Source organism: Globicephala melas, chromosome 13 (assembly GCF_963455315.2).
Source record: "Globicephala melas chromosome 13, mGloMel1.2, whole genome shotgun sequence".
In the NCBI taxonomy this organism is placed as follows: Eukaryota; Metazoa; Chordata; class Mammalia; order Artiodactyla; family Delphinidae; genus Globicephala; species Globicephala melas.
Genome location: NC_083326.1, coordinates 73,782,863 through 73,809,598, shown reverse-complemented (window position 1 = coordinate 73,809,598; position 26,736 = coordinate 73,782,863). Strand labels below are relative to the sequence as shown.

At 44.8% G+C, this 26,736-nt stretch overlaps 1 protein-coding gene and 1 long non-coding RNA gene across 6 annotated transcripts in view; one reads left to right on the top strand and one right to left on the bottom strand.

Annotated features, from left to right (window-relative positions):
• The window catches only part of LOC115855348 (uncharacterized), a 33,073-nt gene extending 10,764 nt beyond the window's left edge, over window positions 1-22,309 (top strand). Inside the window, exons 2-10 of one of the 5 annotated variants that reach the window (XR_009566521.1) lie at window positions 2,249-2,363; window positions 3,845-3,922; window positions 5,017-5,111; window positions 5,352-5,489; window positions 5,589-5,713; window positions 7,226-7,492; window positions 12,217-12,828; window positions 17,007-17,091; window positions 20,532-22,309. This is a non-coding gene — a long non-coding RNA (uncharacterized lncRNA). Of the gene's footprint in view, window positions 1-2,248; window positions 2,364-3,844; window positions 3,923-5,016; window positions 5,112-5,351; window positions 5,490-5,588; window positions 5,714-7,225; window positions 7,493-12,216; window positions 14,820-17,006; window positions 17,092-20,531 lie in introns of those variants that run through there. The other 4 variants (XR_009566517.2, XR_009566519.2, XR_009566520.2 and 1 more) reach the window with 4 other exon arrangements.
• The window catches only part of ALDH2 (aldehyde dehydrogenase 2 family member), a 28,179-nt gene continuing 9,992 nt past the window's right edge, over window positions 8,550-26,736 (bottom strand). The window contains exons 3-13 of the mRNA XM_030860514.3: window positions 25,571-25,711; window positions 24,360-24,439; window positions 21,897-22,008; window positions 21,262-21,390; window positions 20,713-20,826; window positions 18,230-18,332; window positions 17,442-17,626; window positions 14,905-15,069; window positions 12,905-13,062; window positions 11,172-11,286; window positions 8,550-8,974 (exon numbers count right to left, since the gene is read on the bottom strand). Coding sequence (XP_030716374.1) covers window positions 8,942-8,974; window positions 11,172-11,286; window positions 12,905-13,062; window positions 14,905-15,069; window positions 17,442-17,626; window positions 18,230-18,332; window positions 20,713-20,826; window positions 21,262-21,390; window positions 21,897-22,008; window positions 24,360-24,439; window positions 25,571-25,711 — 1,335 coding nt within the window. The 3' untranslated portion in view covers window positions 8,550-8,941. The remainder of the gene's footprint in view (window positions 8,975-11,171; window positions 11,287-12,904; window positions 13,063-14,904; window positions 15,070-17,441; window positions 17,627-18,229; window positions 18,333-20,712; window positions 20,827-21,261; window positions 21,391-21,896; window positions 22,009-24,359; window positions 24,440-25,570; window positions 25,712-26,736) is intronic.

Here is a 26,736-nt window from a genome sequence, read left to right as displayed (position 1 = left end):
GGGATGGGCTTAACATCTAGTGAGTACCATGTGGCCCCATCCTGCAGCCACAGCTGACTGCCTCAGGAATGGACTTCTGGGCCAAGCTGGACCTATCAGAAGCTCATGGGAACTGAGACTGGAACATTAAGCCAACCGTGAGTCGTGCTGTCCAGGCTGAGGCAGTCATCGTCTGCTGCATGAATATTAAAGCAGTGAAAGCCAACCTGCAGAGAAAGGAGAAGGCTGTGGAGAGAAGCAAAGAGGAGCAGCATCCAGTCTCTCTCGGTACTTGCTGTCCCTCATCCTGCCCCAAACATCTCCCTTCTGCTTGATACTCAGATTGACGTCTCAACCCTCTGAGTGTCACCGAGTGGTCACTTAATGGACATTTAAGTTGTTTGAAGTTTTCTGCTATCACAAATAGTGCTTGGAAAGAGCACTTAGGAAATAAACATATTTTGTCCACTTGTCCATTTGTTATCTTGGATAAATTTTTAGCAGTGGATTCCCACCAGAAAAGTCATACCAAGTTATATTCTCCTATAGTATGAGAGCATGCACTGGTTTTTTACCTAAATTTCTGTTCCTCAAATATAGCATAATAAAATTTGACAGTCTGTGAATGGAAAGTTCTAGCATTTGCTCAACTTGACTCAGTTCAAATCCTTCAGCCTCTTGAGGTGGAAGGGACCCTAGCAATCATCAAGTCCAACCCTGTGCCCACAGTGCAGCTCTGCATTTCTGCGGCTCCTCAGCCCCTGCTGGAGCACTTCCCTTGACCTGGCGTGAACCTTCCCACATGCAGCTTTTCCTGCCCATTGCCAGAGATTTCCTGCTTGTTTCCGTCACTGTCCACTGACTGGCTCGGGTCTCTCCTTTGGGAGCCACAGAAACATCATCCCTCTTCTGGGACAGCTCCTCAGATGTCTCACTTGGTAGTTTTTTTTTTTTTTTTAAGTATTATTTTGGTAAAAACCGTAAAACATCAAATTTACCATCTTAATTATTTCTAAGTGTATGAATTAGTAGTTTTAAGTATATTCACAACTTTTTTATCTTGCAAAAGTGAAACTCTATACCCATTAAACAACCACTTCACTTGGTAGCCTTTTGAAGCCCCAAGGGGAAAGTAAGATTCTGAAAAGGCACAATTTCCAAAGAGTTACAATATCTCATTTGACGACTGTGATTCCCACTTTTCAGCTGAGAAACAAGACACAGAGATTACCTGAAACGAGACACAGGAACATGACATTTTGATATAGCTTTAAAAATAAACCATTAAATGCTCAGATGATGATGATGGTTTTTATTGTTGTTATTGCCAGGTAATATACTGAACTGGTATCGTTATCTCTACCCTTTGCAATGGGATTGAAGAGAGGAATCAGCAGGAGTCAGAAATGAGTGAAGGGCAGGTGCTATCTTAGTCTATTCGAGCTGCTCCAACAAAATGCCACAAACTGGGTGGCTTAGAAGCAACAGGAACATATTTCTCACAGTTCTGGAGGATAGGAGTCTGAGGCCAGAGTGCCAACATGGTTTGGGTGAGGGCCCTCTTCCTGGATCATAGCTGGCATATAAGAGTCTCTAAGGAGGCAGAGTAGGACCAGGAAATATCACCAGCTTCCCCCAGGATAATCCTGTTCCTCAGATGTTCCTAGTGTTGTCAAAAGCTCCCACAAGTATTGGGTCAGTGTGTATCAAATGAAATTCCCTGTATTAGGTAACTGAACTGTGGTTACTTAAGGGAGTATCCAAGATAAAAATTCAAACACATTAAAGTATTAAGAAGTAAATGGGCATGATGCCTGCAACTCACTCATAGATGGTCCAGAAAAAAAAGAAAATATATAATGGGAGTTGGGAAGGGGGGTAAGAAGGGATAGAGCAAATGGGAGAAAAATGCTAAAAATGGATGAATTTGGGTAGAGTATATGAGAGATGATTGTACTTTTCTCAAAACTCTAAGTTTGAAATAATTTCAAAATAAAAAAGAGCTAACACAAGTCTTTCTGAAGGAAGTTCAGATCCCTCTCATATTAAGGAAATGAGGGTTTCTGTATGGAAGGGTCAAAGAACGACCTGATACATTTTTTCCTCAGGCGGTGGTTTGCAAAGTGTGGCCGCCAGACCAGCAGCATCAGCATCACCTGGCACTTAGTAGATACACAGTAAATACTTCTTCCTGGGGCCACCAGTTTGGGAGCTAGGGGTATATTTCACTGAACATTTTTTTTACCGTGTTTGTTTATTTCCTTTTCAGAAAAGGGTTAATAAAATCAATGTAAATGAATATCAGTTCCCTTTTATTCTTCACAAAAGAGCTGAGTGAGAACTGGATGTTACTGTAGGGATCGTGAGGAAATGGAGGCCCAGAGGTAAGGCGGCTAATTTTTTTTAATTAAGGTAAAACTCACATAAAATTGACCATTTTAAAGTAAACAATTCAGTGACATTCAGTACATTCACAGTGTTGTGCAACTATCACCTCTATCTAGTTTGAAAACGTTTTCATCATCCCCAAAGGAAACCCATATCTATTATCCATCCCCTTTCCTCCTTTCCCCAGCCCCTGGCAACTACCAATCTATTTTCTGTCTCTATGGATTTACCTATTCTGAACATTTCATAAACATGGAATCAGACAATATGTGGCCTTTTATGTTCAGCTTCTTTCACTTAGCATCATGTTTTTGAGGTTCATCTATATTATAGCATGTATCAGTGCTTCATTACTTCTTTATGGTTGAATAATATTTCATTATGTGAATGGACCACATTTTGTTTATCCATTCATCTGTTGATAGACATTTGGGTTGTTTCCACCTTTTGGCTATTATGAATAGTACTGCTGTGAACATTCGTAAACAAGTTTTTGTTGGAGTCCCTGTTTTCAGTTATTCTGGGTATGTGACCCTGGCCTCTTGATTCTCTCATTGCATTTGCCTGCTAGGTATAGCCCATATACAGTTTTGTTGTATGTAACACCATGTTTTGTTTTGTTTTGCTTGTTTTAACCATTTTTAAAATCGAAGTATAGTTAATTTACAATGTTGTGTTCCAGGTATACAGAAAAGTGATTCAGTTATATATATATATATATATATATATATATATATATATATATATATAATCTTTTTCAGATTCATTTCCATTATAGGTTATTACAAGATTTTGAATATAGTTCCCTGTGCTATACAGTAGGTCCTTGCTTATCTATTTTATATATAGTAGTGTGTATATGTTAATCCAAAACTCCTAATTTATCTCCCCGCCCCCCACTATACTCTTTAGTAACCATAAGTTTGTGAGTCTTTTTCTGTTTTGTAAATAAAATCATTTGTGTAACACCATCTTTGAAAGACACCAGCCTGGTAGGTCTAGCCTATCAGCTCTCGGAGAGGATAACACTGTAGTTGTACTTATTGACCACGAGGTGGCGCCTAGACTTAGAAAACGCCTCATCAGCTCGGTTCTCGGGGCTGCGTAGTTCCTTGTGTCCCTCATTCAGCCATTTCCTCTTGGGCACTGGGCAAGGCTAAAGGCAGAAACAGCAGCTTTACACCCAATACTCCTGTGACTGACCCATATCCAAATACCCAGAGAGATTAGGTTATAACCTGAGATCTTTTTGCTTAGATAGCTAGTGTTCTAACTGGTTTGTCACTAAAAGCACAAGGAGATTAATGTGTCTAGGATGTCAGAATCAACATTATAGACATTTCTTAATAGCTAGCATTTCCTTTGTTATTTGTCAGTTTGAAAAACAGATTCTCTTACAATTACAATGAGTCTAATTCACAGGGACTGGGGGCAAGAAACATTACATTCCTCTGTTTTCTCCAATTCACCCCAACAGGGGTTTTGGCAACCCTGAAATATTAAAAGGTCGGCAGTAACTCGGGAAACTCTCCAATCTCTATGTCTTCTCCTTCAGGTAAGAGCACCAGTATTCTTTGGGGGATCCATCCCTCCCTCATTTTCAGCCCAGATGGACTAGAGGGGACTCCAGTCCTGGCCACAAGTGTGGACCATTATGACTCAGGTCTAAGTGAATCATCACATCTCAACCTTCTGGCTACAGTGACTGGTTGAGGGAGGGGCAGGATGTCACATCAGCTGGACCAATTAGCATGAACCTCTTTGCTGGGGCGAGCAAAAAGGGACGTTCTCCTAGCCAGTGGACTTGAGTCTGGCTGGGTGTGAGATGAGAGCTGTTGAGGTCAGTTGGCTCTTCTAAGGATCCAGACCCACCAGAACCAAAATGGGTATGGTCTAAAAATGAAGCCCACCTGGCAGAGGTGGAGCCAAGAGATGGAAACTTTTTGAACTTCTGAATCAAGCCATGGCCAAAGCTGAGATGTCAGGATTTTGGAATATAGGAACCATTTTTTTACACTGGTTTGAATTTGGTTTTCTGACACTTGCAACTAAAATATTCTTAAGTAATACACTGTCTGTTCAGAAAATCTTCCCAGTACTCTCACCCTACATCATGAGATTTGGATTAAATTGGTGGTAAGGTTAGGCATAGGAGAGGCATCACCCAAAATTTTGAGGGTACTGTTTCACATCATGGTAGGGATTGCTATTTGCCTCCCCCAATCCATTTTCCTTTTCTTCTTTAGAATTAAGAACTTCAGTTTTAGCTAGGCATGCTGATCCCTGGCTAAAAAGACAATATTCCTTATCCTTTGCAGCTAGTTGTGGCCATGTATCTTAATTTTGTCCAAAGACATATAAATGGAAGTTTTGTGGGCAACCTCTGGGAAGTTGCCTTATAGAGAAGAGTGTCCCACCTTTCTTTGTCCTTTTTACCATCCTACTCCCTGGAATGTTGATGTGATGGCTGGAATGTTAGAGCCATATTAAACCTTGAGGATGAGGGTCATACTCTAGGGATAATGGAACATTGAAATAGTAGGATCCCAGGTTGCTTAAAGACTTTGTGGAATCACATTAATAGCCCTTAACTGCCCAACTTTGGACTTCTTTTACTTGAGAGAGAAATAAACTTTTATCCTTATTTAGGTTGTTATTTTTGCCTGAGAAATGTGGACTGGGAACAAAATCAAGGAGTGGAAGAGTCAGAACCTTGTAACTCAGTGAGAGAGACACCAAACTAGGTAATATAATGCTAGTTTTGCCTCTATAGTTCCTAATTCACTGTTCCTTGTAACCAGTAAAACAAAACATTAAAAGTGTGTTTATTATGATTAACAAAATAAATATTACATTAAAAAATGTGTTTAGTGCATGGAAGGTGACAAAGCCCCCAACACTGTAATCCCACAATCTGGGAGTGTCTAGTCATTTTATTGTGACACTTCACTTTAGTGCAATCGCTTGTTTCATTATCTCCACAGCTAGACTAAGCATTGGGAGCCAGTAATGTCACCAGCATTACTCCCTGAGGAAGCAGTTACCTAGCACAGTACCTAGCCTATGATAAGTGCTACTTAAGACTTCCTGAAACAAAGAATAGATAAATGAATGGAAAAAAGGTAAAATTTTAAAAATCTAAAAAAATTGCCAGAATGATTTGTTAACACATTGCTGCAAGGGGATGGTAATCTCAGGTCCCCCCATTTATCTCCTCCAAGTTGGCTTGGGCAGTTCCCAAATCTTGTCAGAGAAGCAGTGAACCGAAGGCTATGAATTTGTTCAGTCTGAACTGCTGGAGGGAGACTCTTGGCGCTGGGATGTACAAGGAATCCTGTTTCCCAAAGTAAGTTTTGCCCACCAGTGGTGTTACTGAGATGACTTCAGGTGGTACAAAGGCAAACTTTGTCTTCATTACATATTTGTAAATTATCCAAAACTTACAAATATGGCCAAGAAGATAAATGCATGTCCTTTCAAAGTCATGCCTAACCCCATTTCACAGGCCCACCCAATGATTTTCTCATTTTCTAGGACAAGGGTCAGCAAGCTACGGCCAGGAAACCAAATCCAGTCCGTGGCCGATTTTTGTACGGCCCTCGAGCTAAGAATGTTGGGTTTTCCCCCATTTTTAAAGAACTAAACACCAAAAAAGAAAATGTGACAGAGATGTTATGTACCCTGAAAAGCCTAACACGTTTATCACCTTGGCCTTTTACAGAAAAAGCTTGTCAACTCTGCCCTAGGAGATCGTAGCATTGTTTGAATTTGCTGTTAACTAATTAAGAGCTCACTCTGTGAAGTGACCTATAATTTATATATAGATTTATGTCCAGTACAGCTGCAAATGATTTCTCTCTGGTAAAAACAAAATGCTCATGGTTAGTTACTGTTTCTTGCTTTCTAGGACATTAACCAGTTTTGTATCTAACCTAGCAATCTTTTTTTTTAATTTATTTTTATATATTTTATTTTTGCCTGTGTTGGGTCTTCGTTGCTGCAAAAACCTTTATTAAAATGCCCACAAACGGCCAGTTCCTCAATGATTTTTGAACCTGACTCATCATCTTTTCTTTTTAATTGAAGTATAGTTGATTTACCATGTTGTGTTAGTTTCTGGTGTTCAGCAAAGTGATTCAGTTATATATATTCTTTTTCATATTCTTTTCCATTACGGTTTATTACAAGATATTGAATATAGTTCTTTGTGCTATACAGTAGGACTTTGTTGTTTATCCGCTTCATCATCTTACTAATTAATAAAATCTTTGACCTGTGTTCATCTTATATTCACATAGGAGTCATGTTTTTAACTTCTGAAAATCAGACTTTGACATGCATTTATTATTGCTTAGGGTAAATATTTAGCAGATAATAGTGGTACTCCCATTTACATAAAGGGCATAAATTATAGGCAAATAACCCAGGCTCAAACCTTCAAGAATTTAACTTCTGCCAAGAAGCCTGGAAAGCAAGTAAAATACATGAGTATTGTCTAGGGAGCATTCTTCCCTGCCTGCAGTCAGCAGGGGCCCTTCTTATCCTTCCATGATGTCATTACCTGATCGCTCTCATTGTCAATATCTGGCATCTATATTATATTATAATCATCACTTTTGAGAGTCTGTTCCCCTCACCAGATCCTGAGCTTCTAGATAGTGTCTTATAAGTCTTATTCATCTTTGCATCGCCAGTACCTAGCACTCAGTAACCTCCCAGTAAGTGTTTATGATGGATGCATGTGAGAGGGGCGTGACCTTTTCTTCCACCAGGCCCAGCTTAGGCCAGGCATCCCCTTTTGCACTCTCAGAACACCCTCTTCCTGTTATATCCCTATGTTTAATGCCTCTCTCCCCAGGTAGATGCAAGTGCCATGAGGACAGGGACAGACGTTTCAGTTGACCTGGTGCCACCGCGCACCACCTTAAGCCTAAGAAGCTGCAGAGAAGATGGGAGAACAGGGGCGAGCTCAAAGCTCTGCCCTTTGCTGCTCGGTTCACGTGTAATGGCACTGTTGCTGCTGCTCATCATCAAAGCTAAAATACAGAATCATTTCTTGAAGCAACGTCAACTGGAATATCCCATTACTGCTGACTGGTCATAAAATCCTTGTCTCCTCAATGAGGTACACTTATTTCAGCTATAGAATGATTAATTTGTATACATACATATATAAAATCTAAAAGATTAGCTTTACTTGTATTTCATTATTTTAAATTTAGTAACATTGTTTCATCTTTTTTATAATGTCTTCTATTTATGGCAGTTAAATGCTATTCTTTTTTAGGTATTGCAGTAAGGTATTTTTCAAAATTTTTATCTAAATAAGAGTCAATTTAAAGAAAAAAGTAAATGATAGTACAGGTATATGCATATATGACAAAAATTGAGAAGTGCTATTCAAAGAAGTCCAATTAGTCTCTAGTGGAATAGGGATCGCCTATCAAGATGTGGCTTAGCCTCAGTGAAATAAAGCCAGGGGTCAACCAGTGAGCTCCATCACTCCCTGACACTGTCTGCAAATATTATACAGGTGTTTTTTCCTCAGGAAAGGATCAAACTTTGCCTCAAATTCTTAAAGGAATCTGTGACCCAAATGTGATCACTCACAAACTACTACTGTGATTCAATTCTTTTTGCTCCAATTCCATTGCTCACTAAGGAATCTTCTGATTCCTAATTTACTAATAATACTGATTACTAATTTGCCAGGTCCCTTGACTAAAGTAAGGCAGTGTTCTTGATACAAGATTCAAAAGGTCCAGCTATTGGAAATACAGACCTCACTTAAAGTGAGTAAATTGACATCTGGATTTCAAATTAATCTCTTATGAAACTGGTCCAGCAGGAATCTGTCTCATTTGTTCTGACCAAGTTTTTGAACTTAAAACACTGAGAACCAACCTTGGGTGTCAAGTGTGTGTTTCCTGGTTTACCTCCCTCTCTCTGAGGGCAGGGGCCGGGAGTCTTGTGTAGGTGTCGTCCTCAGTGTGTCGTACAGGGCCCACCACACATGGGCAGGCCGGAAACATCTGTTAACTACGTGCAGGAAACAAAGGCTATTTATCCACAGTAGGGGATGGGTGACAGTTGTTTACAATGTGACATACACACAGAGGGGACAACATATCTATGTGACAGCATCTCCTTGGGTTGAGATGGAGGAAGAGTTACCTAAAAAGTGAAAAGCAGCACTGTTTTTAATGAGTTTTAGTCCAGAATACAAAGAAAGGTGCTAGTTGCTACTTCAAAGATGGAACAGTGGTAAACAATGGCTTTTTCTTCCCCCATTAAGGCAAGTTACAGAAGGAATGGATGAGATATTTGAATCTATCTTTGAAAGATCACCCTGAAAGCTAGTAGTATTGTTGCAGTTTAAAAGGCTTTCCATATACCCTTTGTCCCACACCCACCCTATTTATTGATTCAAATTCTGGAACTTTCTTGATCCAAGAGATTTTTCTGGCAGAATTTCTCTTTTGAGACCTTTAGCATGCAACGGTCATTTTTCTTGGTTTTGTTGCTTATCTCCTTGAACTTTCCATCACTGGATGAGTAAAGCCAGCATGGTTCTTTATGAGTTCTTCTGAGGAACTTTGACTGTGACCTGTAAGAGGGGTGCAGAGAAGCTGTTAAATCTTCATGCTTCCCTTTGGTCTGCAGGCCCCCTCAGCTGGGTGCTGCCTGAGCTATAAACAGAAGGGCTTTCCTGACTTCTAACATCTCGATGGCCAGTGGCCAATCCCAGCAACCGCTAGGGCTGTGTTCTGCATGAGATCACACTCTGCCTCCCCTTGACCTAGTCATTCTCAACCGGGGACAGCTGTGCCCCCCAGAGAACAGTGCGCAATGTCTGGAGACATTTTTGATTGTCACAGTTGGGGGGAGGGTTGCTACAGGCATCTAATGGGCAAAAGTCAGGGATGCTACTCAACATCCTACGCTGCACATGACAGCCCCACCACAAAGAATTATCCAACCCCAAGTGTCCACAGTTCCAAGGCTGAGAGACCCTGACCGAGATCCGTATGTTCCTCCACAAGAATCAGAGCCAGGAAAAGATAATGTGCTCAAGCTCACAGGTGTCTCAGTGTGTTAGGGGGAAGGTTCCAGATTCAGATGGATATGGGGTTGAATCCCATCGTTCCCCGCTACTGGGCAAGTGCTTCACCTCTGTGTGACTCGTTCCCTCATCTGTAAAATGGGGTAACAGCAATATCTCTTTCATGGGGTTGTTGTGAGCATTAAATGATGTAACATACATAAGACAGTCTAGCACAGATCCTGGCACAAAGTAAACTTTCAGTAAAAATAAAAAGAAATTTTGTCATCAGTCCCCCTTGCAAACTTGACTTCTGAGACCTTTAGCATGCAACAGTCATTTTTGTTAGTGAATGATAACACAAAAATCCTTATTTTTGTTAGTGTTATCATTCGAGTTCCTAAAGCTCAAAATACAGGATTTTTTTTTTTTTTTTTAACAGGACTCTTTATCATGAGCACCAAGCACAGTGTGGATGCTGGGCTGAATCAGCTTTGCCCCCTTCACCCACATCCTCTAACCCTCCTAAGCCATCAAGTCCTGCCATTTCTTCAAAAGCCTTCTCGAGTTCTCCCCAACATCTCATTTCCTGAGGGCTCCAGCATTCGCAGCTTACAGTTGGATTCCTCCACAAATCACCTCAACTCAAGCCTCTCCTTTTCAGGCTCTTCCACTGCCCTCCAGTCAATCCTTAAATACTGCAGTTCCTTGGGGCTCAGTCCTAGGCCTCCCTCCTCCCTCACGCCATACCTAAATAATCTCCTCCATAACTATTGTTTTGATGAACAGTTATAGGCTAATGACATCTCAATGTCAATATCAAATCTGGGTCTCACCTCTTGTATATGATGGAAACATTTCAATAAACAAGTAAACATGTTTACTTTATTCCAGTGATCTTCTTGAGAGCTTAGGTTGTATCTTATTAGAGTTTCACGCTATATAGTATATACTGAATGAAGACCACTGTTTACGTTTTCTTGCTCTGTTCCCCCTTTCTCATCCTGCTCCCATCGCCGCCCCCCACCCCCAGGCTGGTTTGCTTGCCCTGTGCCCATTTCTCTTTTCTTAAAATATCATTGTGAGTATGTTTCCTGGTTAAATTATAATTAGTATTCATTGTAGACAGAACATCATTTTTACCTTAGTATCTTTCTTTCCTGTCTTTTTTCACTTTGATAAAGATATCTGAGTATCTGTATATGGGCATATACAGTTTTAAAGTTGGGCTTATACTGCATATATCACTTTGTATCCTCCTTTTTTACTTTAAAGGATAAGCATTTTTCACATCAAATATTCTACAAAAATACTTTAACAGCTACTTAATATTCCATAATTTATTGGGCATTTAGGTTACATCTGATTTTTCCCTGTTGGAGAATGCTGTGATGGCTATTTAGGGAAGTAAAGCTTTCTTTCTATTTCTGCTTAGTTCTTCAGGATTGCAGAAGCAAAGGATACGCCCCTTGATATCTAATGCCTCGTAGCTTGATTCTTATTAGAAGTTTTTCCTCGCTGCTTCAGCCCACTGGGATCTTTGCCTCCTCTCAGGTTTTACAGAACTCAGTGTATAACAAAGCCCAGCAAAGGACTGTGTAGGCATAGTGGTGGTCAAGTCCCTACTTATTCCTCATGAGACACAGCAGAGACTGGGTCTTTACCCTCTTTGGTAGCTTCCATGGCTTAAAACAAGAAACTAGCAGTCAATACTGATGGACCCCAGCACGAGGGAGAGGGCTGAGAAGGTGCCCATACTCACAGTTTTCACTTCAGTGTATGCCTGCAGCCCATACTCTCCCAGCTCCCGGCCGCTCCCAGACAGCTTGTAGCCACCAAACGGTGACTGGGCCCCAAACACATCATAGCAGTTGACCCTATAATTTAAGATGAGATTTCAGAAGTAACTTTTGGGGTGGAGGATAAGCATCATACCCCTCAGACCTCCTGTATTGTTCTAAAATCTTATTGAGAAAAATGGATGGGTAGAACCCTACTAATAGCTAGCTATATAGAAGTCAAAAGCAGGCCACATGAAATAAAGCCATAAGTCATCTCATCCTTCCCATTTCAATGAATCATTTTTGCTAATTGGGTATTAAGCTTTTTGGGGCAATTTTTTTTAATTATTAAATTTTAACTGAATTTAAAACTCACCACTTTAAAGGTGCTTTATAGTACATTCAGTGCTTTATAATATATTCACAATGTTGTGCAACCATTACCTCTATATAATTCCAGAACATTTATCACCCCAGAAAGAAACCCTATACCCAATAAGCAGTTACTCCCCATTCCCCCCCCTCCTCCAGCCTCTGGCAGCCCCTAATCTACTTTCTCTCTCTATGGATTTGTCTATTCTGGGCATGTCATATAATGGAATCATATAATATGTGACCTTCTGTGTCTGGCTTATTTCATTTAGTATTATGTTTTCCATGTTGTAGCAGGTTATCAGTACTTCATTTCTTTTTATGGCTGAATACTCCATCGCACAGATAAACCACATTTTGTGTATCCATTCATCAGTTGATGGACATTTAGGTTATTTCCACCTTTTGACTATTGTGACTAATCTATGAACATTCAGATACACTTTTTTGTGTGGATATATGTTTTTTTTCTCTTGGGTATGTACCCAGGAGTGGAATTGCTGGGTCCTATGATAATTCTATGTTTAACTTATTGAGAACTGCCAGACTTTTCTAGTGGCTGCAACATTTTACATTCCCACCAGCTATGTGTAAGGGTTCCAGTTTCTCCACATCCTAACCAACACCTGGTATTTTCTGTTTTTTAAATTACAGCCATTGGAGCTTCCCTGGTGGCACAGTGGTTAAGAATCCGCCTGCCAGTGCAGGAGACATGGGTTCAAGCCCTGATCCAGGATGATCCCACATGCCACGGAGCAACTAAGCCCGTGCGCCACAACTACTGAGCCTGCGCTCTAGAGCCCGCAAGCCACAACTACTGAAGCCCACATGACTAGAGCCCGTGCTTCACAACAAGAGAAGCCACCACAATGAGAAGCCCACGCACCACAACAAAGAGTAGCCCCCACTTGCTGCAACCAGAGAAAAGCCCACGTGCAGCAACAAAGACCCAACACAGCCAAAAATAAAATAATTTTTTTAAAAAAATTAAAAATAAATAAATTACAGCCATCCTAGTGGGTGTGCCATAGGTGCTAAGCTTTTAAGACCAGTGTTTACATAGATGTGGGCCCTCAGCTCTGGTCTCCTGCTCTTGTTACAGCTTGGTAAGGAGCCCCAGTCATCCATCTGCTTGCCCAAGAACAGCTGCATGGGCATATGCACCGGAGGGAAGTTTCATCTGGAGGAGAGGGGGAAGGACATCTCCATCTGCTATACCACACCCTGACCCAGGAGGAACTAAGCCCGGCACCCCAATTCTGGGATGTGAGTAGTGGATTCCAGAAGACCCTGGCTTGGGGATCTCTACCTGGGTTGCGAGAGGCTGCTGGGAGGCACTTACCACACGGTGCCAGCCTGGAGGGCTTGGGACAGATAATTGGCCTTGTCCAAGTCCTTTGTGAAGACAGCTGCAGCCAGCCCGTACTTGGAATTGTTGGCTCTCCCAACGACTTCCTCTATGGTCTTGAACTTCAGAATCTGCATCACTGGCCCAAAGATCTGGGGTTAGAGAGCACAATGGGTGGGTGGGGCAGACACGGAACCACCTGTTACCCAGCTTTCCACAGCACTGAGCAGATGATTCCAGATGTGGTAGCAAGCCTCCAGACACACCCTAACAGTTCCAGAGGGAGAAGACAGCTCTCACACTCACTGGAATACAAAGGGAAGGAAGCTAAGGGGACTGGTTACCTTCTGTGTGCCATGGACCTTACATACCTTATCTTATTTCTAAACAGTCCTGTGAGGTAGGGGCTTGCACTGACAGGTCACGTGGAAATTTAGTTTCAAAGAATTTCAGTCAGTCATTCAACAAGGCACACACTAGATGCTGAAGAAAAAGCTATGAACAAAATAGGGTCTCTGATCTCAAGATGTTCTGAGTTTATCTTATACCTTCCCTGCCCTATTTCTGAGCCATTTCTTCAAGGCATCCTGGTTCCTTTTAGTGGGCTTTAGTGGGCTTCAGAAACCAAAACATGGGAGCTAGGCGTGCTTGTTGCGGTTGGGGTGTGGCTGCTCTCAGCCCTATCAGGGGAGAGACCCCGGGGAACAGATCCTGATGTAATCAAGTGATTGGCATGTGACTGTGACAAGTGGTGGGAGCCCAGAGGAGCTACTTGGCCTGAGTGATGGGAGGCAGGGGATCAGGGAAGGCCTCGAGAGGTGACAGTCAAGCTGTGACACCACACGAGCAGAAACTGGCCAAACCAGAGTGAGGATGAGGAGCAGGGAGGAGGGAAATGGAGTTCCAGTCACCGGCACACGCAGCACCCATTCTTACAACATCCCATTCTCGACTAAAGAAACTAGGACTTCTTGAAGAAATCACTGATTCTAGGACTGGGTGGAGAGTGTCAAGACGGAGGTGCGAGAAGACTGCCAGGAGCCCATCATGGTTGGAGCGAGGACTGCGAGACGGGGCATCTTGCACTTCGGGCACTAGCAAAGCAAAGGCAGCCCCTGCCCTTCTAGAAAATGGATATTTTCCATTTCCATCAAGATTAAAAAAAAAAAATAGCATCGAAGTAGTCATGATGGGAAAAGAGGCAGAACTCTGTTGTACTCTCTTACCCTGATTTTGCATTTTAATATTATTTTATTTTGAATTATCCATGAAAGGGGGTGGCAGTATAATGTTTTCCCTGCATAGGGACGCTAAAGGGCTTCATCCTGCTGGGGGAAGTGGAGTGAGTCTGAATCCACAAGGGCAGAGTACACATGTCGGATACCCCTGGATCTCCAGTGTCTGTAGAGCACCTTGCACATAGTAGGAATTCAAAAATTATTTGTGGTAAGGGATATGGAGATATATATATACGTATAGCTGATTTACTTTGTTATAGAGCAGAAACTAACACACCATTGTAAAGCAATTATACTCCAATAAAGATGTTAAAAAAAAAATTTTGTGAAATGAACGAATGAATGAGATGGAGTTGCTGCCCTACGTTCGTAATCAGTGCCAAGGGGGAGAGAAGATCAAGGGACTCTCGCCATGTGGGGAAGTCAGCCCTTTGATCTAGTCCAGTGTCTGCTTACACGAAGGCCATGAGAAGGGCTGGGAAGAGTCATTCCTTTAACTCACAGCTCGCAGGGAGCAGAACACAAAGGACCTGTAGGCTCTGCTGGGGAATTCAGACGTTCTCCCCAACCACTGGCAGCCATAAGAGACTGAAGAGGAGAGGCACAAGATCAGAAGTGAATTGCAAATCATTTGTCTTATGCATAGAGCCAGGATTTGGCCCAAGGCCAGCGGATGGGTCCTGGGTCAAGATGCTGGACTGAACTGTCCGCTTCTCCTCCTAGGAACATTCCCTCGAGCGCTGGACGCATGCTAACCTCCTCCTTTGCGATGGTCATGCCATCCTGCACGTCTCCAAACACGGTGGGCTGGATGAAGTAGCCACGGTCAGCAGCCGCCCCTCCACCACACAGCAGCTTCGCCCCCTCCTCCTTCCCAGATTTGATGTAGCCAAGGACCTTCTTAAACTGAGTCTCATCCACCTGAGGGAGAAGGAGCCCAGAGTTACAGAGATGCTACAGCCATACCTCTCCCAGCTTCAGGCTTAGAACCACACAGGCAAGAAGCCAACTGGGAAATGGCCAGATCATGAATAAGCAAGGCCCAAAACAAGAATAGATTCCACCAAACTCATTAGCCCTCAAAGAAATGAATATCAAGCCTACTGTTTTTGTTTTTCAAGTATGAGATTACTAAAAATTTTAAATAGTAAGAAAATACATTGATACCAAGGGTATGCTGCATACTCTGTAATATTCATACATTATTAGAAGGACTGATACAACATTATAGGTCAATTACACCTCAATTTAAAAAAAAAGAGAAAGGACTGTAAGCTGGTACAGCTCTTCGGGCAAATGGCTTATTAATATCAGACAAAAAATTAGATGTTCATATCCTCTGACCCAGCTATTTAACTTCTAGGAATTTATTCTACATGTGACAAAGGGACCTGAACAAGGATAGTCACTGGGGAACATCTTACAGAAGCAAGAAGTGGAAACAATCCCAAGTATGCATCAGTAGAGGAGCTGGTTAATATGGCACACCCATATGTTGGCATCATTAACAACAGACCTGTCCACAGACAGACACAGAATGACAGCCTAAGATGTTCTGTAAAGAGGGGGGAAGCTTGTAGGATGATATATATTATATGACCCTACTTTTGCTAAAACAAACATGCCAAAATGTAACTCTGTGTGTATGTGGTTACCTATGAGGAATGGACATGAAGGGGACAAGGGGATCTTATTTTTTACTTTAAACTCTTTTTTATGAAGTTTTTAATACAAATTTGTATTACCTTAATAATTATATAGCTACAAACCACAAAGAAAAATGAGAGAAAAAAAGACACTGGGATTCACAGCAGCACTATTCACAATAGCTAAAAAGTAGAAACAACCCAAGGGTCTATCAGCAGATGAATGGATAAAGAAAATGTGGCCTATCCATTCAGTAGCATATTATTCAGCCAGGAAAAGTAATGAGCCATCAAGTCACGAAAAGACATAGAGGAAACTTAAAATTACATTGCTAAGTAAAAGAAGGCAATCTGGGGGAAAAAGAAAGGAAAAGAGGAAGAAGCCTAATCTGAAAAGGCTACAGACTATATGATTCCAACTATATGACATTCTGGAAAAGACAAAACTATAGAGACAGTAAAAAGATCAGTGGTTCAAGGGTTAGGGGGAGGGAGGAATGAACTGGTGGAGCACAGGAGATTTTTAGGGCACTGAAACTATTCTGTGTGATACCGTAATCATGGGTACATGTCTTGATTCATTTGTCAAAACCCACAGAATGTACAACACCAGGAGTGAACTCTAATGTAAACTACGGACTTCATTTAATAATCATATATCAATACTGGCTCATCAAATTATAACAAATGTATCACACCAATGGAAGATATTAATAATAGGAGAAACTAGGGGATGGGGAGGTTAGGGGATATATGGGAACTCTGTACTTTCTGCTCATTTTTCTAAAAGAATAGAATCTATTAATTAAAAAAAAAAAAAAGGCTGCCTTGGCCAGCACTGGAGCCTGGGGAGTAGACACAAGGAACGCAGACATCCCCAGGACAATGAAGCCTGCAGAGACGCCCCTGTTGGCCCCAGAAGTGGGCTCAGGGCCGCGTGCAAGGGATTTGTGGGAGGAAGCATCCCTGACCCAGTGGATTCCTCATCCCTGGAAGGAGGAGGCTGGAGGAGGCCAGCACAGGGCCCTGTGGAGAGTGAGCCCAAGACAGGCTGGGTCTAAGGCCAATGCTGGAAAAAGGATCAGGATGTGATGGGGTGAGGCACTGTGTTTCCTTTTGTTATAATTATTATTGACTGTATTTTTATTAGTTAAAATGAATACATGCTCACTGTAAAAAAAAAAAAATTTTTTTAAATTTTAAATCAAACAGCTCAGAAGAGTATAAAGTGAAATGAAGTCCCTCTGCTACAACAGCCCTCCGCCCTCCTCCCAGACGTAACTGCGATTAACAACAGGTATGTGTGTGTCTTTCTGGTAGATGCATTTATATGGATGGCCAAGGTCCAGGAAACATGCATTCCCTTTCTCACAGCCATTCCTCATATTTATTATGTGTATGTAATTTACAAAGGGCTTTCCATTATTAATTTCCACTTCACGGCCACTCTGTGAGTTACGAAGGACAGGCTTTATGGATGAGAGAATGGTGGCTCGGAGAGAGCATGTGGCTTCCCAAGGGCACACAGCTGGTACCTGGCAGAGCTCAGACTTGAAGCCAGGCCTGCTGGATTCAGAGTCCAAGGCCCTTTCCGCTTCTCCATGGTGGCTCCGGACACCGAGACCTGCGTGCAACCACTGGGCTTACCTGCGGCCCCTGCTCAGTCCGGCTGTCAAAGGGGTTCCCGACCACACGAGACCTGGCCCGGGCAACACTCCGCTCCACAAACTCGGTGTAAACGTCCTCCTGCACAAAGGTCCGGGAGCCTGCACAGCAGCACTGGCCCTGGTTGAAGAACAGGGCGAAGTGGGCCTGCTCCACAGCCCAGTCCACTGAGGAGGCAGAAGGCAACCATAAGAAGAGGATAAGGAGGAGCCTGGCCCCAGTGGCTGCTACCCTTAACCCATTAACACTACCAGCAGCGTTCATGCCTGCTGGGTGCCAGACTCTGTGTGGGAACAAGGCAGGGCCGATCGCTCCCTTCTCTGAGCGTGGAGACCAAGTGGCAGATAGACACGAAGGACAGTGGTCATCACCCACTATGGTAATAGAGCCAAGGGCGGCTGGAGGACCAAACCAGCTGGCCTATGGCCATCAGGGAAGACTCCCTCAAGGAGGACGAATCTGGGAGCACCTCAGCAGGACCAGGAAAAAGGATGTGATGGAGGAAAAGTAGTCTAATCTGAAAGCATGCTGCATTCTTATGCAAGTGAGTAGCTCAGCCTGGCTGGATTACAGGGAGCAGAGAGGAGAAAGGCTGGGGGAGAGGCCATATCGTGTAGGCCAGAGGGCCATGCTGAGGAGTCTTACTTTCATCCTGAGGCCCTGGGGGCAGAAACCAATCCGAGGGATGCTGAGGATTGCGGAACTGAGTGGAACCACAGAATACAGAGCTAGCGGCAGGTTGATATCAGACCTCCCCCCTGAAAACTTACTGTCAGCATCTGACATGATGATGTTGGGACTCTTTCCTCCTAGCTCCAGGGTCACTCTCTTGAGGTTACTGTTCCCCGCAGCAGTCTGGATTAGGTGGCCAACCTACAGGGAAGCAGGAACAGAGACAAACTCAGCGGAGGAAAACAAAACCAAATGTTCTCAGACACACAGAACAGAAGCCCCCGCAACCTGAGGGAGTAGCTGGACTACAAGATGCCTGGAGAATTTCACCAAATCTGGCCATTCACTTACCATCACTGCCCCATCCTCTGAGCTCGTAGGATGACAATGTCAGTAACGACACGAGCAGGGTCATTGCTGTGTGGCTTCTACACACTCAGCACCACCTACATACCAGACACTGTGCTAAGTGTTTTGTGTGCATTAAGTTCAACCCTCACAACAACCTCAGAGGTAGGGCCGACTCTTTCCCTTGATATAGAAATGTGGGAGCTATAGCTCAGAGTGGTCAAGTCACTTGCCCAAAGTCACACAGTAAATGTGGAGTCAGAATTCACATTTGGGCAAACTGCATCCAGCACCAGTTCAGACCTGCTATCCTGCCTCATTCTCACAGTGTTTTAAATGGTATCTCCTAGCACAGGGCAAGGATGGGGTGCTTCTCACCTCCATATTCCAAGAGCCTGGCACAAACAACCCCTTTGCTTATCTGTTGAATGAGCACACATACCGCGGTCAAGAAACCATCCCGTCTGACTTCCCTGGTGGTACAGTGGTTAAGAATCCGTCTGTCAATGCAGGGGGACACGGGTACAAGCCCTGGTCCAGGAAGATCCCACATGCCGCGGAGCAACTAAGCCCATGTGCCACAACTACTGAAGCCCGCGCGCCTAGAGCCCGCGAGCCACAACTACTGAAGCCTGCGCCTAGAGCCCGTGCTCCGCAACAGGAGAAGCCACTGCAATAAGAAGCCCGCGCACTGCAACAAAGAGTAGCCCCCGCTCGCTGCAACTAGAGAAAGCCCGTGCACAGCAACGAAGACCCAACACAGCCAAAACTAAATTAATTTAAAAAGAAAGAAAGAAACCATTCCATCTGCAAGATTCTCAACATCCCCTTGAGGCATTAATTTAGGTGGTGACTAAGCCAAGGAAGAGCCTGGACTGTGTCATCTAGGCCACAGTTCTGCCCTCCCGCAACCGCCATCTCTGCATACAGACTGAATGTCTGAAGGTAACTTTACCTCGGGGATCATTTTAAAGATCACCTTTATTATACTATTCAGCATGCCTTCTCTAAAGTCATGCAATGAAGGCTTCCAAGAATTCAAGGATAGGAAAAATGAATTTTGTCCCTGCTTTCAAGGTGATTATGTTTAAGGAATCCCCAGGCATCTTGTATGTCTTTGTCTCTCCGGGGCCTGGCACAGAGCGGCACTCACTCATTCATTCACTCACTGAGCACTTACTCTGGGCTAGACTTTTGCTGAATACATCATAAGCTTTATCTCACTCAGGCCAACCCCGGGAGGTGGGCACAGTTATTATCCCTATTTTATAGGTGGGGAAAAGGAGGCTTCAGGAGGCTAACTTGCCTAAGGTCGCATAGCTAAGTAAGTGCTGCTGAAACAGTTAGTTTGACTCCAAAGCGCATTATCTTCCCCACTACACCACACCCACTGTCGGTACTGCATAGATACTGCCATCCTCATTTTTTTTTTTTTTTTTTTGCGGTACACGGGCCTCTCACTGCTGTGGCCTCTCCCGTTGCGGAGCACAGGCTCCGGACGCGCAGGCTCAGCGGCCATGGCTCACGGGCCCAGCCGCTCCGTGGCATGTGGGATCTTCCCGGACCGGGGCACGAACCCGTGTCCCCTACATCGGCAGGCAGACTCTCAACCACTGCGCCACCAGGGAAGCCCACTGCCATCCTCATTTTAAACACAATGAATGGAGCCCCCAAAGACACTCAGTGAATTGCCTCATGTCATAATGACAAGGCTGGGATTTGAACTCATGTGTCCCTAAAGCCCACTCTCTTTAATTGCCAGGGCAGTGCCAGTCAAAGAGTCTGACACAGCCGAGGTGCTTTGACCTTGGGCAGGCAGTCAGCTCTGGGCTTTATAAAGTCTAGACATAGACAGTCCTGGCCTCTTTATCCCACATGGGATGCCAGGCCACCCCCCTACAGCAACTGGAGTGTCAACCAATCCACAAAGGGTTCCACCCTGATGGTCCCTGCTGGCACACATGGGGCCCCTCACTTGAGCTACTCAAAGGCAGTCCTGGGGTAGACCCCCATGCAGTACCCAGAGGCTAATCTTATTTTACTTTATTTTAGCTGCGCTGCACGGCTTGCGGGATCTTAGTTCCCCAACCAGGGGCTGAACCTGGGCCACAGCGGTGAAAGCACCGAGTCCTAACCACTGGACCGCCAAGATAGTCTTGAACGCATCATCCTTTGAGGACTGGCAGCGTTTGAGCCAAACATACCACAAGCTTGAGGTCCTAGGATGCCTTACCTCAGTGGAGCCTGTGAAGGCCACTTTGTCCACATCCTCATGAGAGGCAACGGCGGCCCCAGCCGTGGGGCCAAATCCAGGTACGATATTGACCACGCCAGGAGGAAAGCCGGCCTGTAGGCAAACACCAGGGACACTGGGAGTTGTTCTCCCGCTCCAAAGGGTCTGGACAGAGGAATACACATCCCTCCCAGAAGCTGCGGCAGTCTGCCCAGCACACAAGTGAGCAGTCTTACCGGGTACTGCTCAGGAATTCCAAATGGTGCAGCAAGGAGCCTGTTTTGTGGGATTCCCTGTGCCCTTTGCCCCTGCCCCCATGGCACTCACTTAGAATGGTTTTCATCCTTCAGAGGGGTCTTACAATGAAACCCAATGTAGAAGAGAGGTGGTGCGGGTCACTTCAGCTGAAGTGTGATGAGCAGGGATGAGGGGGGTTCACTCCCTTCTCTACAAATACCCGTCCCCACTACGGGGGCCCCTCATCAGCACTCCTATAGAGCAAGCCTCTACAAAGGCATATAGAGGTCAAGATGGACGCAAGCCACGCACCTCCTTAATCAAGTTGGCCACATAGAGGGCAGTGAGTGGAGTCTGCTCAGCCACCTTCATCACAACCACGTTTCCAGTCGCCAAGGCTGGGCCCAGTTTCCATGCTTGCATCAAGAGCGGGAAGTTCCACTGCAATCAACAACAGCCACTCCCGAAATCTCGGCCGAGAGCTGCACTGGCAGCAGAAAGTGGCAGCCAGGGAGCAGAAGCAACACCAGGTTCTCTGAACCTCTCGTGTTCCCCTCACAACTCAATTGTAGATTTAAGACAGATAAACAAGGCAGGTGGTGGATGATAATATTAGTGACTCGCATTCATGCTTTTCCATACTAGGCACCATGCTACATCATCGCCTTCAATCCTCCCTACTGCCCTAAGACAGCTACTATCACTTCCACTTTTCAGATAAGGAAACCAAGTCCTAGGGGGATAAGTGACTTGCCCAAGGTCACAGAGTTCACCCGTGGCAGGGCTGGTTGGCTTTGTTAAAGACCATGTTCTCAACCACTGCCCAGGCCGCCTTCCAACATCACCCCACAGACCCTCCCACCTTGGCAATGAACCTGCCCAAGATTGCTGCCTCTCACAGCACTCCTGATAAACCTTCATTTGTTTATTATGAGTCTAACACTCACCGGGATGATCTGCCCACACACTCCCACAGGTTCATGGCGGGTGTAGCTGAAGTAGTCCCCATCGATGGGAATGGTTTTTCCGTGGTACTTATCAGCCCAGCCTGCATAGTAACTTAAAAAAAAAAAAAATCCAAACTCCGTCAATGACTGTCAGGGACCCCTGTAAACTCTGGCAGAAAGAGAAGACTCAAACTGGTCCAACTGGGTCTTTCTGATAATTGCCTTGGCTCTGGGCTTATTTCCAGAAAGACTTAACTAACTGCTAGTGTCACAATAATTCATTCTCAGTAACTAACCTCTAAGCCTCAGAATCACCTGGGGTGCTCATAAAAAACACCAAATTCGGGCTTCCCTGGTGGCGCAGCGGTTGAGAGTCCGCCTGCCGATGCAGGGGACACGGGTTCGCGCCCCGGTCCGGGAGGGTCCCACATGCCGCAGAGCCCTGGGCCCGTGAGCCATGGCCGCTGAGCCTGTGCGTCTGGAGCCTGTGCTCCGCAGCGGGAGAGGCCACAGCAGTGAGAGGTCCGCGTACCGAAAAAAAAAAAAAAAAAAAACACCAAATTCCAGGTACCCACTTCTGACCTACTCAACTGACTCTGGGGCTGATGCCCAGGAATCAGTATTTTTAATAAACATTCAGATTTATTAAACTGTGACTGTCGCACCAGCCCAGCACCACAGATTAGCATCTGAGAACCATGGAGCGACTCTAGTGGGAAAGTGCAAACCCATCTAACAGCTGGCACTTGCTGTGTGCAGAGCATTGTACTAAGACTGAGTGAACAGTGACCAGAAATAAATCAATGACTGGGTCCCAACCCTGTAAAGCTTACCATCCAGACACACAGGGACACAAATGGCAAAAACACAGCAAATTAGAGCTGGGGGGAAAAGAAGAGTCATGTGTTTATAGTATGTGATGATTTTCAGGGAAGTAGGAAGAATGAAAGATGGGGGAGAGATGCAACATGAAGTGTAAAAGAGAGATTTCTGAAATGAATGTGTCTGCTGAGACCAGACTTGACCTGGGTGTGAACATAGGTTTGTGATGCCAGGGAGAAAAATAGCCACGGAGTTGCCAATCTGTACAAATTAAGGCATCGCTGCTCCCTTCTTCCCAGGTCTGTATTACGTGTGTTTGCATGCCTCAGAACAGGTATTTAATGGGCACAGAGGCACTCTGCTAAAACACAGGAAGGCCTGGGGCTCTGCTTGCTGTTCACCAGGCTGCTCCCTCTGGGGTGTCCTTGCAGAGCATTCTCTACCTTGGCACTGCTGCCATTTGGGGCTGGAAAATTCTTTGCTGTGGGAGGCTGTCCTGTGCACTGCAGGATTTTTAAAGCATCCCTGGCATCTATGCACCAGATGCCAGTAGCACCCCTCCCTCCCAGTTGTGACAACCAAAAACGTCTCCAGACATTAGCCACTGTCCCCTGGGAGACACAACTGCCCTGGTTGAGAAACCCTGTTATGGGGGATAACTACAGTTTTGTTGTCCAACCCATACTTTTCTGGCACCGCTTCTTCCCCTCCACCTCTGTCCACATGGTCACGGAGGAACAGCCATTATTTGAACAATGATCTGTCCACCTGAACCACATCTGGTCAGACTCAAGGCCAGCCAGTCAGGGCCCCTCTTCCAGGAATTTGGCACGAGGACTAAGGGACTGCAGCTTAGTCTGGCCGGAAGCACTCATACAGCAGCCAGCCCAGGTGTGAGCAACCGGGTTCCAACATGCAGACTGGCCCCAGGAGAGGCCAGTGTAGTCGAGAGAAGAAGGAAGCAAGTAGGCAGCAGTTAGACTGAATGGCCTTCTGGATTTCAGACCCCTCACTCTCCACAGTTGCCCAAGTTAGGCTGAGTGAGTTCCTGTTACCTATGACCCAAGGGCTCTGACAAAGCTCTTATTCCTCATCTTGTATTTCTTGGTTATTAAAATGTTTATGATTAAACTAAACCCAAAGCTAGCAAGAGGAAGCAAATAATGAAGATCAGAGCAGAGATGGGTGAAATGAAAAACAGAAAAACAACAGAGAATCAACAAATCCACAAGCTGGTTCTTTGAAAACATCCACTAAATTGACAAACCTTTAGCCAGACTAAGAAAAAAAGGGAGAAGCACAAATAACTAAAATCAGAAATGGAAGTGGGGACATTATAAAAACGAGATAAAAATCATTATAAGAGAATATTATGTGCAACTGTAGTCAACAAATTAGATAACCTAGAAGAAATGGACAAATTCCAACTAACATATAAATTACTAAAACTGAAAGAGAAAACGTGTATGACTCAATTACAGTTTTGGTATTGAGGGATGATTCCCATGAGATGGAGTCTAACTAGAATACATTTCCCCAACTCCTGTGGATCCTTTTACATTATTTTGTTTCCACCCCTCCAGCAACACTCCCTCCCCTCTGGCACGGCCAGAACAAAGAACAGGAAGCCTGAGCCCATACCGGAGACATTTGAGAACCATGTCCAAATCCACCAAGTAGGAAATGACGTAGGGCTTGCCGTTGTCCAGGGTCTCCAAGGCCTGAGCAAAGACAACAAGATCAACATGGACACGGGGGCACAGGAATGAATCAGTAAATCGGGTGACAAACAGCATTGAGGCTCAGCATGGTCTGAGAAGGGCTGGTGGCCCCTTTGTGCTGAATTTTGAGGCATTTCTGGGCCTCTTCAATGGCAGGGAGCAAGAGGAGGGGGATGGGAGGAAGGATGCACCAACTTCTCATTCAATCATTTCACTATATTTTTTTCAAGCTTCTACTCTATGGCGGATCCAGGTGCTAGGAATACAGAGGCGATCATGGAGCTTATAGAACAAAATGCCTTTGTAAAGCAATTATATTCCAATAAGGATGTTAAAAAAAAAAAAAAGAAAAAAGAGCAAAAAGCCAGCAAATAATGACATGAATTAGTCACAAGTGTTAAAAGAGTGTTACAAAGTGCCCAACCCAGCTGGAGAAACTCCAGCCTGAGAAGCACCCTTTAGGCTAAAACCTGAAGGATATGTAGGAGGAACAAGGCAAAGGGGAAGGTATGAATGGTGACAAAGGGAAGAGTACCCTGGGCAGAGGAAACAGCATGTGCAAAGGCCCAAAGCCTGGCAGCGAAGAAGTTGAGGGAAAGCTGGTGAGTTGAGCTCTGGTTGGGAGATAGAGCCAGATCAGGAAGGCCTAGTAGATTATGTTGAGGGAACAGGGCTTTATCCTAAGGACACAGAATGTGATGGAAGGCTTAAGAGCAGAGTGCCATGGTATAATTTGCCTTCTAGAAGCTTCACTCTGGCTGCTATGTGCAGTATGAACTGGGGGAGGAGAGGGTATTGCCTCCTGGTTTCTTCTGCCTCTTGCAGACAGGGAGGAGGCCCACCACACAGAGAGGGTCTGGGAGAGGTGTCCATCCCTCTGGGGGGTCTCTCTCCAGGAAGGCTTCCCCATCATAGCCCCCTCCCCACCCGAGTCTCCTCCTTTCTTAGCCAAACCCACTGCATCAAAGGAAACACTAAGAGGCTTCCCAGGTTGGTACAGGAGGGTACCCCAAAGGTGTCCAGCCTACAGCATTCTGGCCAGTTACTTGTCAGCAAGGCAACACTTTCCTGGCTATCCGTGGGACATCCATTCGCCATGTGGGATGAGAGGGGAGAGGGCAGAGAACTTACTGCCAGGTAGGTCCGGTCCCGCTCAATCAGATCAGCCAGGCGGTTCAGCAGCCAGCCCCTTTTGGACGCATCCATGCGGCGCCAGGGCGAGCCCAGCTGGAATGCAGCCCGGGCAGCCTTCACTGCCCTGTCCACGTCTTCCTGGAAAACACCCACCGAGGTACTTCAGGCCTTCTCAGCAATAACCACCTCCAAACGCCTCCTGCCCCGCTGCCGAACGTGCCCACAGGAGCTTCAGTCAATGCCTGTGTGGGAACTGCCCCAAACAGTTCCTCCCAGCCTCAAAAGGGCTCTGTTTGACCAGCTTCAGAATCAAATGACTGGGCTTCTCTCCTTCCCAGCAGTCATGGTGGCAATGAGGATCCTGATGGTTTCCATTTCAAAATCCCCCAAAGAGTTAACGTAGGGAGAGGCACTCAGGGATCAGCACTAAGAAATTGGCCATTTTTCCCCCTCTTCCTTTCTAAACAAGCCCAGTGAAATTAACCATTCCTTCGGAGACGACTGGCAGTCTCCAACTAATGCAGGTTTAACCAGCTTCCCTCTCCTGGGAAAGCAATAAAATCAACACAGCTAGCATTTTCCATATAGGGAGATGTGTATCAGGAGGTACGGAGCATGGTTTTCATTAATATTAAATACATTTACCATTAGACTACCCTATGAGCCAGGAAAGTATTCACACTTTCTTTTAGCAAAGGGAGAAAGGCCTTAAATGTACATATAGAAGACTGTTTTAAAGCAGAGGACAGGAGGCATTCTTGAATTATTTTTAATGCTTTTTCTATTTTAATAAATGAAATGTTTTTTACTGAAAGTTTAATTTTTTTTTTTTTGTGGTACGCGGGCCTCTCACTGTTGTGGCCTCTCCCATTGCGGAGCACAGGCTCCGGACGCGCAGGCTCAGCAGCCATGGCTCACGGGCCCAGCCGCTCCGCGGCATGTGGGATCTTCCCGGACCGGGGCACGAACCCGTGTCCCCTGCATCAGCAGGCGGACTCTCAACCACGGCGCCACCAGGGGAGCCCCTGAAAGTCTAATTTTTAACTTTAAAATTAGTATTTTTTCATTACTATGGGTATATATAATCAAATCCAAATATACTATAGACACCATAGCTAGATCTCAGGAGATCTGAATTCTGCTGAAGAAGATTTCCATCTAGC